The sequence below is a fragment of the Nerophis lumbriciformis genome, linkage group LG10 (assembly GCF_033978685.3).
Source record: "Nerophis lumbriciformis linkage group LG10, RoL_Nlum_v2.1, whole genome shotgun sequence".
In the NCBI taxonomy this organism is placed as follows: Eukaryota; Metazoa; Chordata; class Actinopteri; order Syngnathiformes; family Syngnathidae; genus Nerophis; species Nerophis lumbriciformis.
The window spans coordinates 13,458,192-13,470,691 of NC_084557.2; the positions used below are offsets into that span (position 1 = coordinate 13,458,192).

At 40.4% G+C, this 12,500-nt stretch overlaps 2 protein-coding genes across 6 annotated transcripts in view; one reads left to right on the forward strand and one right to left on the reverse strand.

The window, feature by feature from the left end:
• Positions 1-12,500, reverse strand: part of tigara (TP53 induced glycolysis regulatory phosphatase a) — a 34,195-nt gene that overhangs the window by 7,502 nt on the left and 14,193 nt on the right. The window contains exons 6-8 of one of the 4 annotated variants that reach the window (XM_061970219.2): positions 10,775-10,928; positions 1,346-1,415; positions 1-227 (exon numbers count right to left, since the gene is read on the reverse strand). The exon at positions 1-227 is cut by the window's left edge and continues 189 nt beyond it. In XM_061970219.2, coding sequence (XP_061826203.1) covers positions 1,348-1,415; positions 10,775-10,928 — 222 coding nt within the window. In that variant the 3' untranslated portion in view covers positions 1-227; positions 1,346-1,347. Of the gene's footprint in view, positions 228-591; positions 1,112-1,345; positions 1,416-10,774; positions 10,929-12,500 lie in introns of those variants that run through there. The other 3 variants (XM_061970220.1, XM_061970217.2, XM_061970221.1) reach the window with 3 other exon arrangements.
• LOC133612628 (uncharacterized) overlaps positions 8,084-12,500 on the forward strand; it is a 5,090-nt gene continuing 673 nt past the window's right edge. The window contains exons 1-4 of one of the 2 annotated variants that reach the window (XM_061970223.1): positions 8,084-8,312; positions 8,875-8,978; positions 11,728-11,886; positions 11,962-12,500. The exon at positions 11,962-12,500 is cut by the window's right edge and continues 673 nt beyond it. In XM_061970223.1, coding sequence (XP_061826207.1) covers positions 8,126-8,312; positions 8,875-8,978; positions 11,728-11,886; positions 11,962-12,126 — 615 coding nt within the window. In that variant the 5' untranslated portion in view covers positions 8,084-8,125 and the 3' untranslated portion in view covers positions 12,127-12,500. Of the gene's footprint in view, positions 8,313-8,874; positions 8,979-11,727 lie in introns of both variants that reach the window. The other variant, XM_061970222.1, reaches the window with a different exon arrangement.

Consider the following 12,500-nt stretch of genomic DNA (forward strand, 5'->3'; position numbering starts at 1 on the left):
CTTGTATAATTATATTACCTCAAAGCACCAAAATCCTGAGTTGACGAAATCGATAAAGTATACATGCATGAAACTACTACTACAGATAACAAAAAAAATGCCTGTTTTTGTTGCACCATTTGTTGAATCTCTGGCGGGTCAACAGCAGCACGATAGTTGTTCTTGCTTTGTCATGAGGTAGCGGTGCCTTGAATTCCTATTGTGTGCACACCCCGCCCCCGCCCCACCTGCATGCGAGAAACGTTGGTGCTCAAGTCAGAAATAGGAATGAAAGACAAGACATCTCTCCCGCAGACCCCATTCCTGGGGGGCCAGACGTTTCCCCGCTTAGTCCCCTACGGAATTAGATCGAGAAAGTCAATTGGCACTGCGGATGTTAACGCAGCCGAGCCTTTTATTCTTCCCATCACGATTTAAAGAGAGCACTCGGCCTCTGAGGGAGCTTCGACAATCTCACACTTACTTGCTTATCAGGCTTGATGAGTGTAAGTGTGTGTGTGTGTGTGGTCATGGCATCATTACAAGTATGAACAGAACATTATTTCTCACTCAGCGTGGTGAATTTGGACAAAAAGTGACAATGGGAGCTCTTTTGGCATGGCACTTAAAAGCCTCTATGCAGGAAGTAGTGGTGTGGATGCGACTGCTGATTAGTCAGTTCACTGTTAATGAGGGTCTGCTTTGAAGGACATCAGGACTACACTTCAGGTACCTCAGTCTCTCACGTTTTAGATTGTGTTTATTATGGATGGAAGGATTTATGCAAACTGGTCACAGAGGATGTAGCGTACTTTACTTGAATGCAACAATTTGAGATGCTGTGTGAGCCAATGTGGGGACAGGACGGGGCAAAGGTTGATGCTCAGAGTTGGACTTATAAGGGACGGTGCACGCATCCTCCATTGTTGGTTTAACTCGGCGAGGATGCCTGTAATGTGGGCTAACATAGCTGAGCCACCGTGCTCAAGTGGGCCCCATCCGTCAGAGCCATTTGTGTACCAAGGTTGGAGGTGCTGACGTTTCAGTGTCCGGTTACTGACGTTTAGGTGTTTTCAACTTTTGACCTTGGTCTTTGATCAAGACCGCGAGGTTCTCTCATGTTTTTGTGCTGCTGAAATGAGGTGCAATCAATGTTGACTGTTAGTGAAGTGGAACCCCTAAAGTTCAACACTTTGCCCGTCAAAACCATTCGTGATCCACAGAAAACGTTGAAGAACATGGTTCTAAGGTTGTACATCTTGAGTTCAGTGAGCATTTAGGTACTTGCGGATTTTGCAAAAGCAGATTTGTTTTTGTTTTTGTCAAACATCAATCAAAACTAATGAAGAAGGGAACTGCCACTTACCTTTAAAGTTTCAGCATAGGTCCTGTCTTCTCCCGCGGTGGACTCTCCAGCTGTTCTTTTATCTTCTTCTCTGAAAACGAACAAAATACACACAATTATATTTTGGAAAACGATCTCAACAAACCGGCATTGGTTGAAAAATGTACTTTATGTCCCTGACAAATGTCACAAGTCAATGTGCAAGCAATGGCTAGTTTGAGTTCTGTTGATGTGACTCAGCCACTCCGAGGGATATTGACATAAACGGGTTCCACTTTAATAACTTAAAAGGAGACCTGCTCCTTCATGACGCTGACATAATAGGCATTTGGTCCTCTTACAGGATGAGTGAATAATATATTGTGATATCAGGAAACACTGAATGTTTCTCATTTACTGTGATTAACTTATTTTTTACACTTGTGTAGCAGTGAAGTATGTTCTAATGCAGTGGTGTCAAACTTGTTTTCATCGCTGTTACGGCTGCCTTCAGAGGGTCGCTTGTAACAGTGAATAATATAGGAATATAAATCGCCTCATGATATGGTTACACAATTGCCTGTGCATTTCATTATTATTTACGTACAAATTTTGAGGGATGACTTGCTGTGAGGGCTGCGCAGTGAAATCATGAGTCAAAGTGACAAGAAGATATTTAAGTATTAATTTTTACAAAAATAAATTGTATTACGGTGTATAATAGTATAATTGTCGCATGATCAGAAAATAGTAAAGTTTAATAGACATGCAATTTCATGCAGTACTTAATTTTTTTCAAAATGGAAAGAACGAGTACATTAATGTGGCGGGCTAGATCTGAGTTTGACACCTGTGTACTAATGTTACTCCAAACTATCAGCATTCGCTATGCAACCTGCCTGGTCCAACCCCTTCGTCTTGCCCAGGTCTCTCAGATGGGGTTCGTGTTGTAGTCTTTAATGAGCTGCAAGCATTAAAACCTGCTTTCTCCCTGGTTCAACCATGCAAGACACACCCCAATAAAACTTTTATCTTACATATTAGTGCGCAATATTTAAGTTTTTTATTTCTAATTTGTTGTTTTTTATCACGTTTTACTTCTGCTGCTGTGTGTAAAAACCTGCACTGCAACAATGTAAGTTCCCCATTGTGGGATACATAATAGTCTATCCCAGGGTTCCCCACACTACGGCCCAGGGGAAGTCCCAAGTTTAAAATGTTTAATTTTTATTATCATTTTTAAAAATATGTCCTTTCTAATCCATTTTCTACCGCGTGTTACTCTCGGTGTCTCTTAGCCGCTCAGGGAAATCATTATGTTTAAAAATGCATTTTCCCATTGATAACGTGACATCATCGCGCTCGAAATATATATTGATATATATAGTCGAGGTTACTGTGGTTTATCTGTTATACAGTGCTAAATACCAGGCTACAGCGGAATATACGTTAGGTCAGGAAAAAACACAGAGGCTATTTCATCCCATGAACTAGCCTCTGTGTTTTTTCCTGACCTAATGTGTGTGTGTGTGTGTATATATATATATATATATATATATATATATATATATATATATATATATATAGTAGTAACATGGCATCTGTTTTAAAATCCTATCGTTGTCAAAGATCTCACTTGTGAATGATCACACACGACACGTGTGCTTGATAGCTATAAAGGTCGAACGCGATTTTGAATTGTGACAAATGTAGATTTTTTTTTTTATTTGTCACTATTGGTGGTGTTCTAAAAAAAAATCTGAATTTGCTGCAAACTGATGAGGTGGCGATTAGTCCAGGGTGTACCCCGCCTTCCGCCTGAATGCAGCTGAGATAGGCTCCAGCACCCCCCGCGACCCCAAAAGGGACAAGCGGTAGAAAATGGATGGATGGATGCACCAACTTACTCTCATCATCAGATGATTTCAAGTACTTTTTATTTAAAAAAAATATATAAATCCAAACAAATCAAAGGAGTTAAAGTTAAAGTACCAATGATTGTCACGCACACACTAGGTGTGGTGAAATTTGTCCTCTGCATTTGACCCATCCCCTTGTTCACCCCCTGGGAGGTGAGGGGAGCAGTGGGCAGCAGCGGTGTCCGCGCCCGGGAATCATTTTTGGTGATTCAACCCCCAGATCCGCAACATACCGTCGTTGACTTTAGAGGTTCCACTGTATTTTGAATTGCAAACTTTGAACTATGAACTTATCTTTCGAGCTCGTCATCTTTGACCTCGTACACTGTCTGAATGTAACACGCTGCGAGCGCTGGATTAGGCTCCTGCTCATGTTTAGTGGCGGAGAAGAGTATGTGGCACCTTTAAGGCGAGCGTGGCCATGCCAGCGCATGCACGAGTTGTTGGGTTTGTGCCAAAGAGACAGTAGAGGCCATATCAATTGAGTTTGAGTCAGGAATACCAGGGCATCATGAAGGCAAGAAACGGGGGGTGGGGGGGTTTACAAGAGTTGCTGGTAGGTAACGTAAGTAGCAGAAGAAACGTACGCTTCCAAGAAGCTGGGCTAGTTAAACACTGAATACTGTGACCCACAAGAGGCTGAGGATGTTAAACTGTGATAACGCTAAATGTATCATCATTACTGTATTATTCGTTTTGCCTTTTCAGCCTTTAATAAAACGATCGATGATCAGCTGTAGCTTTTTCCCCCCTGAAATGGCAGTCGATGCAAAACTACTAAAAATTAGTGTAAGTTGATTTTTGCATCAGGGGAAGAACCCCATCCAAACAAGCCAAATGTACACTTTTAAAAAGCACTTGATTTCAGTGGCAATACTACTTTTTTGGGTCATCCCTGGTTTGTTATGGGGCGTCTCAGTGTCGGCACAATGAGTGACGGCTGGAGTGTCAAACTGGCAATAGCAGGAGGATAACATGTTATTAATAGCAATGCTGTTGCGTCGAAAGCAACTTTGTTTGGACGAGAAAGTCTGTCATAGGTTGCATGATTTTGTTTTGAGGCAGACTTTTTTTGTGAGGAGTTGCAACCGAGAGAAGGTATTGAGTGGGAAGAAAAGTCGCCCGCTGTCAATCAAGTCCCCACGTCTTTAATTCCTTCTTAATATGCACAAGGAATTCTCAATGCTCCCTTTGGAATTATGCACCCAAATGTTTGAATTTTGTCATTTTGCTGATCATCAGCTGCTTTTAAAGATTTATGTTGGTTCACAGGGATCTCATGTGAGTGAGTGAATCTGGGATCAGTCTTGTGTGTGTGTGTTGTGTGTGTCCCTGTGTGCCAGCAGCCTTTACTTTTTCCTCTCAGTTTTCTATTCCTGCACTGAGGGGAGAGTGCTTCCTCTTGAGTCCCCCTCCTCTTTTTGAACATATACCTCACCTTCTGCCTTAGTTCCGATTATTGAAAATGATTGTAATTTAGTTTGAAACAACAAACTTCTTCAATCATTTGTTTCTGAAAAAAAAAAAAAAAGAGTAAGTAAAAAAAAAACTATATAACAAATGGGGTTCCTTTTATTTTTGTACGTATGTGCTGTGCACAGCAGTCAACTGTATTCCTGAGATGATAATAAAAAGACATTTTGTAAAAGCTGTTGTGATGCATTCAGGTTCCATGTTTGAAATGACACAGGAAGTCAGGCTTCTGCGTCCTAAAATAGCCAGGTTACACTCTCAATACACTTGAAAGAAAACCAATAAAGATCAACCATGTGGTACATTTTTGTACTTGGAAAGGAAAGATGACAAATATTAATAATTACACTTGCCTTTCCAAAACTAATTGTTCCCCTGTCAGTTTTTATTGGCTTGAGCTACTTATTGGCAAAGTGCTTTAGGATTTATGGGTTTTTGTCAAATAAAATGTCCTCTAGGTTCTTTATCATTACTTGACATGACTAGTAAGGTACTATGCAAATGTCCACCATTAAATTTGTAGTAATAACTAGGGATTATAACCAACTACCGTATTTTCCGGACTATAAGGCGCACTTAAAATCCCTTTTTTTCCTCAAAACTCGACAGTGCGCCTTATAACCCGGTGCGCCTAACGTACGGAATAATTCTGGTTTTGCTTGACGGCCTCGAAGCAATTTTATTTGGTACATGGTGAAATGATGAGTGTATCCAGTAGATGGCAGTCAAATATAAGAGATAAGTGTAGACTGCAATATGATGGCAACATGACTCAAGTAATACAACACCAACATTTTATATGTTCCATTGAAAATATAGAACATTACACACGGCGCTCAAAAATCTATCAAAATGTTTTAGTACGACTTTGGTAAGCTATGACGCTGCACCGCTTGATGGATTATACTGTGCTTCATTCAACATACGAGTATTATTATGGTGTGTGTATAAGGTAAGACATTATCTGGCGTTTTGTTTCGCAATATTATGCAAAAGCAACTTTTCTTACCTTCTGGTACCTGCTGATGTGTATTTGGGATCAGCATAAATCCAGAAAAATTGCGCGCGTCTGCCTTTTGTAGTCCGTGCTGACACCGTAGTTGATAAGCTTCTTCTTTGTCTCTATCTTCTTGTTATGGGACATTCAACCTCCCCTGTTGCCATTTCTAATATAAAGTAGTGTACAGTTCTCACTTATATCTGTCATTAAACTCGACCATGAAAGCACTAAAACATACCAATGTAGTGAGTTTACATTATTCACCTAAGGAACTTTAGTTGTTAGAGATTTCCGGTTGGACGGTTTTTCACGGGACCCATTTCCGGCGTTGTTGTTGTTTCTGGATGAGGAGATTATTGTTTTAGGTCAAGTCTGAATGTCATTAAAACAGTTAGCTCCATCTTTTGACACTTCTTCCACGCCCGTCCTTGCACGCTACACTCAAAGATGACGGGGAGAAGACGCCACAATTGTGCTTCCCAAATTTTACACAATAAAGTTACGGTGGTTGTTTTCGAGAGCACATTTAGATGTGTATGAAATTTCAACCGGATTTACGAGGCTCAAACTTTGGGCTGAGAAGCACACAGTAGGAGTGCAATTTACCCTCTTTTTTGTGCTGCGGTCTATAACTAGAGGTTTCATTTTCCCCGACGACTGTACATATAGGGCCTGCTCTCCTAAAGGTTTGCGAACTTGATAGCACACACAAAGCTGATCTACTAAACTTGTGCACAGAGGATTGTGTCTCTTAAGTGAGCAAAATAAGGAGTGTGTCTTCATGAACATGCAGAATATATGTTGATCATCAGAACTCTCACAATACTGGGAGGAGAACATCCCAATATAATTATTTAGCACACGCAGTGCGATTTGTCGAGCCTGAAACTGTTTTGCGGACGCTGTTTTGCATTTTTATTTAGTACCTCTGGAAAGGACGCACAAACTGTCAGTTGCGCAGAAATGACCGTGAGAAAATTTTAATTTAAAACATTTGTACGCACGTACAACACTTAAGACCTTCAGTATATAAGTATGTGGAATTAAATTATGGAATGGATTGAGTAAAGAAATCAAACAATGTACTAATATAATCCACTTTAAGAAACTTTTCAAACTTAAAGTGTTTACAAAGTACAAAGAAGAAGAATCATGATAAACATTCAGAAGTTATTTCATCCATCCATTAATTTGCTAGATAGTCTTACTCATCTCACCATACGACATATAACTTACTTCACTCATTATAATTTATTTCTATTTAATGTTATTACTTATGGAGTATATTGTGAATACATTGAGAACAGGAAGTGAACAAAAGCTTTAGCAACTGCTATGTAAAAAAAAAAAAAAAGAAAAAAAAAAAGCTCTGCTTCTTCCTACTCCTTTTCGAACATGTTGAATAGAGAAACTGGAAATTGTGATGTATCATGTTGTATGCATGCATGTTTCAAATAAACGCAATCTCAACTCAACTCAAACGAGGTGATCGCGCTGCATCTGTCCTATGTATGCTTGTCAACATATATGGTCTGTCAAAAATATAAATATTAGACATATTGTCTTTTCTGCAAGATCAATTTCAAATTGTTAGCGTATTAAAACAAATTACATTAATTAATGTGGGTGTCTGCTGGTGTTATTTTAATGATGTTTTTTTTTTTATGTTAATGTCTTCTATGTGAAAAAATTATTTTTTGCAACATGCATTTTCTAGCGTTCGGAACATTCCAATGCACACTCACAGTTATTACCAGCATCTTCAATGAAGGCACCTTCTGTGCCCTAAAAAAGTGGGTTCTGCTGTACATGCAATTCAGGACTGCTTCTAAAATGCCTCTGCATGTTAGAAAACAGCAAAATGTCACATGTAGGAGCATAATAACATGAATGTGTAGTAAATGAGTGTCTCCATGGTGAAAGCCAGGGAGTGCATGCAAAAACCTAATTTAAATATGGCGTTCTGCACCAGTTATCAATTAGTAGATCACACACAACACGCCCACTAATGGTACACGCTATTTTTTTGTCTGCACACGCTGTTTAGCGAGTGGTGTTTGGATTTTAGTAGATTAGGCCCATGGTCATGTAAAAATCGAATTTGAAATACAACTGTAACAACAGAAAAATCGGGGAAATCTCTGACCCCTTTTACAGCCTACGCTTTGCTGCCAAGGCAAATAATACATTATAGTGTCCAAAGAGGCTACGGCATTCCTTGTTATCCTGCCAGTTAAAGCCTGCAGGAATTCCACAAAGGCCGACAAACAAGCAGGCGTTGTGTCATTTGGGTAAATGAGTTAGCTGGTTTATCGACCCTCTGTTTAAATAGGCCCGCTGGACTTTCTCCTCCTCCAGAGAGCGGCTCACACGCTAACCAAGAGCGCTTGTTCTGCTCCAGTAAGTGGAGCGCCACACTACCGACTGACCATGCAAGCGTCTTTCTACCCCTTCCTCCTGATTGCCTTACATGTGTCCGTGCCGGTGGATTGTAAATGGAGGTTCCAGGAGCTTCATAAGAACAGTTTAAGATCTAGGAGGCCTGCAGATACACCAGTCAGGACACATCACTACAGTGCTGGTTTCACAAAGAAACATTTTCTTGGGGACTTTCTAGGTGAGTGTGCTGCATGACACATTCTTGATTTGTTTTATGGAACCCCGACGTGCCCAATTTTCTTCTACCAATGGCCGCAGCTAGAAACACAAAAGAATGCAGGAGCCACTTTGCTGTTCTTCAAACATTCTATAAAACACGCTGACACCAATGCATTGTAGGTCAAGCACTCAAATATCGTTGGTTATTTAATTGATAAAATTTCTGATTATACAAATTCTATAAAACAGTTTCGTAACCTACTTTATAGAAGTTCACACACTTTTTCAGTGAGTTTTTTTGTATGGACAAAATCAAATATAATAGCACATTTTGTAATATACAGTTATAATTATTAACAAGAATTTCTGGCTGATGACATTTATAATCAAAGGCAATTGTATTTTTATCTTTTAAAAAAAGTTTTAATTGTGTTGAAATATAAATATTCCATGGGTCAACAAAGACTGGAAAACCGCTGACATTGCATTCTTCTTATGCTTGAAATACTTTCGCTCTGCCTTACTTGTGAGCAAACTAACAACTTTGTCAAACTGAACGTCCATGCTTTGCTTCCTTGCAGTTATTTTGCCTGTAAGGACAAACGGGAGCGATGTTGTGTCCATATTTGACTTGAGAAGAAAACGGTTTGTGTGTATGGACTCAAAGGGAGATCTGTACAACTCAGTGAGTAACTTTTGTGCACCCTTTTCACACTTCCTGTCAAATCCGGCTTTCCCCCCAACTTTTGTTCATTCATGTCGCTGTTCTGTGTGAAAAGCGCCGTCAGGCTGACGACGTCTACCGAGGAGTTGTCCAACTTCGGAGGTAGCATTCCTCTATGTCCAGACTGGGGTGAACTCACTTCTCTCATCCTGTTGTGTTTAAGGCCTTGTTCACACTGCAGGTCAATTGCGATTTTTTTGCCCATATGCGACCGGTATCAAATTTTTCCATGTCCTCGTGAACACTGCAATACCAAATTTTTCGTATCGGATCCAGGCCTCTTTCATATGTGGAAATAAATCGGATATATATGCAATTTGACGTCAATGTGAACGCTACAGCGCTTAGCCCGCATTCATCCAACAGAACATCACCAAAAAGCGATAAGCGTCATAGTTGTTGGCCAAAATAGACGGTTACAAAATAAATCGTTGACAATGGAGCAGAAAACAGGCGAAAATAATACGCTTTAGGAACTCACGTGAACGTTTTACCACTGTCTTTGACTGCTCGCCTAGACACGCTCTTCAAGCAGACATCGAAGCAAAATATCCCTTAAAACTGCCAGAGCCAAAATAATTGTCCTCTTCCTTCTTAATCTTCTACGCGCTATAATTTGGTTCAGAAAGTTTTGACTTTGATTGCACAAAATCCTTGAAATTGCCACAAATGCGCCAGTACTGAGACCGACTGGAATTGAAGCCATTTCACTTCCATAAACATTGCAGTGTGTGCAACGTCATGCCGTCATGTCCGCCTGCAGGTCAGACTGCATTCACATTAGAAATCGCATTTTTTGTAATGTGAACGGCTCCTAAAAAGGTCTTGACGAAAAAATCTGAATTGGAAATCCGACCCTTCAGTACATAGCCTATGGAAGTTGTTGATCTCTGACAAGTATTGTACGAGGTGTGTCAGAAAATGAGGGGCATCGTCCACAGTGACATCCTGCCATAAACCCAGTTGATCAGCCAGTACGTCTACAAAGAGATCCTGCCATGTTTGTTTTGTTCAGTGTGCAATAAGAGGCGAGAGTTGTGGCAGGACAACATGTGGCTGCTTCACCATGACAACGCATGTTCTCACAATACATCCTACTGTTCCTGACTGAGAGTCGGAAAAACGTCTCTACCTGGCTCTATGCTATTTTATACTTCTTGCCCAACCAAGCTGAAGAGGGGTCATCAAGAAGACATAGACGACATCAAGATGGCCGTGATAAAGGAGCTCTGCATTGGACCCTAAAGGAATCCTTCCAGGAGTACATGAAGGCATGGCAAGGAAGTCTGGGAAAGTGTGTTAGATTCCAGAGGGATTTATTTGAAGGGAAAAACTTGTTTGGCTTTGAAATATATATTTTCTGACACACCTTGTAAACATGGGGCATTAATGTTGTGGCCATTCTGTGTAAAAGGCACACATGTCCAAGCTACGTATCTTACTCTTAGAGCAGTTTTGTGTAAAAGAGGCTTTTTGTAAGCCTTTCTATTAGGGATGTCACGGTTATCACAGTTATTGTGACCAAAATTATCACGGTTATCATTACTATCGTGCTATTTTCAAATGTGCTCAAAATTTTGAAAAAGTACTTATACTGAAATATTTCAACTAAGTTTTTTTTTTTTTTTAAACACCAAATAACATTTGAAATGATGTACTTTGTAGAAGAAACAAAGATAAGTGTATAAGATAAATGTGGCAGAAACTAAATAACATAAATACATAAAATTAAATGTGAAAAATGTGCAAGATGGCACCTGATGTGACAGCGCTGCAGTGAGGTCTTTTGCCATATTTGACGAAGGAGCAAAACCCGCTGCTTCTAGAAGGCATCAGGTATTGTATGTGTGATGTTGGTAGATGATGATGTATTGTAGCTGTGGCATCCAACTTGTCCGCTGCATGCCCACTCTGTAAAAAAGTGAAAGGAAAATGTATTACTATTATTATCATTAGATGCTGATTATGACTACAGTCATCTGACTGACAAAACACACAGTGACACACTAACCCTATTGTTAATCTTGTTAAAACAAAACACGTTGCAGTGTTTTAACAGTAACGTAAAGTAGCAGCAGTCATTAACAGCACAAAACACATAAACAGAAGTGCAGTGTGTGTTGTGTGCACACACTACTCACTGTCATCAATAGAGCCCAATAACAAGTAACTTTAGGTAACACCTAATTAAGTGAAACTATAAGAACGTTTGACAGACATTTTCAAACACTTTCCATCATGCATTCAGCTACAAGTTGACTTACCTTGCACTCGACATGTAGTTGAGGATGGTGGTTGCCGGAGTTGGCTCATCATGTTTGAAGGGTTGCCTCCCTTCGCGGTACTTTTTTCCTGCATTTTCTGATCATGGGGTGACTATCCGCAAATATTTTACCCTCAGCAATACGTTTAGACTTCGGATTTTGTCCGTTTACTAGGAGGGCTAAATCTATTAGGAGGTTCAAATCTCTAGAGAGAGGTCCTTGTGTTGTTTTCCGCCATTGCAAACAGCGCTTCGGAGGTGCCGCTGCATTTCAAGGAAGTGAGCAATGTCGCCTAAAATGCATCAATAACTGACGATTTTCCGATAATTAAAACATTAAACGGTATTACCAACTGTCCAGAATGTTACCGCAGTTTATCATTATACCGTTTAGCGTTACATCCCTTCTTTCTATATATAATGTTGTGTTTTTTTCTGACCAAACAGAGACAAAAAGAAAGCAAGGATTGTCTCTTCTACCGCATTGACTTTTACTCTGCTCCAAGCGGAAGTCAGCTCCCAATTTCTTCCCTGGAGTCATCTCACCCATCCTTTCTAAAGCGCTTCCTAGCTCCCTTGGTGACGAGGCAGAGGAGGAGCGAGGAGGTGAACCCGTCGGATCCATTAAGATCAGAGTCCGATCCCTTAAGATCTGAGATACATCCCACCCATTCCGTCCAGGACCACAAAGAGTCCGATCACTTGCAGCCCGAACAGCCGGACCAGGCTGGAGCTGTGTCAAAGGAGACCATCTCTTCCTGTGATGACCCCTTAAAGGTTTTACATGCTAACGGGCCAGTGAGCCCAGTCAAGACAATTATAGAAGACCAAGCTGAGCAAGAATGAAATGATGAACATGGACTTTTTATAAGTGAAATAGCATACAATGGAACCTCCAAGCTTGAACATAATTCCGACCTTTGATTTGTTTGGATTGTTAATGTATTTTCCCCATAGGAAATAATAGAAATGGAATCAATCTGTTCTAAAGGCACAGAGTCCCCATTAGGGATCGGTACCGAATTTGGTACCTGACCCAAATTCCGTCGGTACTACCGGGTAACAATTCACCTGAAATAATAACAGCGCAACTATATAGCAGATACTTTTGTAGCACATGACGTCACGTTTTCAGACTCGACACCAACTCGAGCGCTTGCTGGGGAAGCAAGCACTCAAGCACTCAGAGCAAACTCAGCTAGGCTACCTCTAGGTAATGT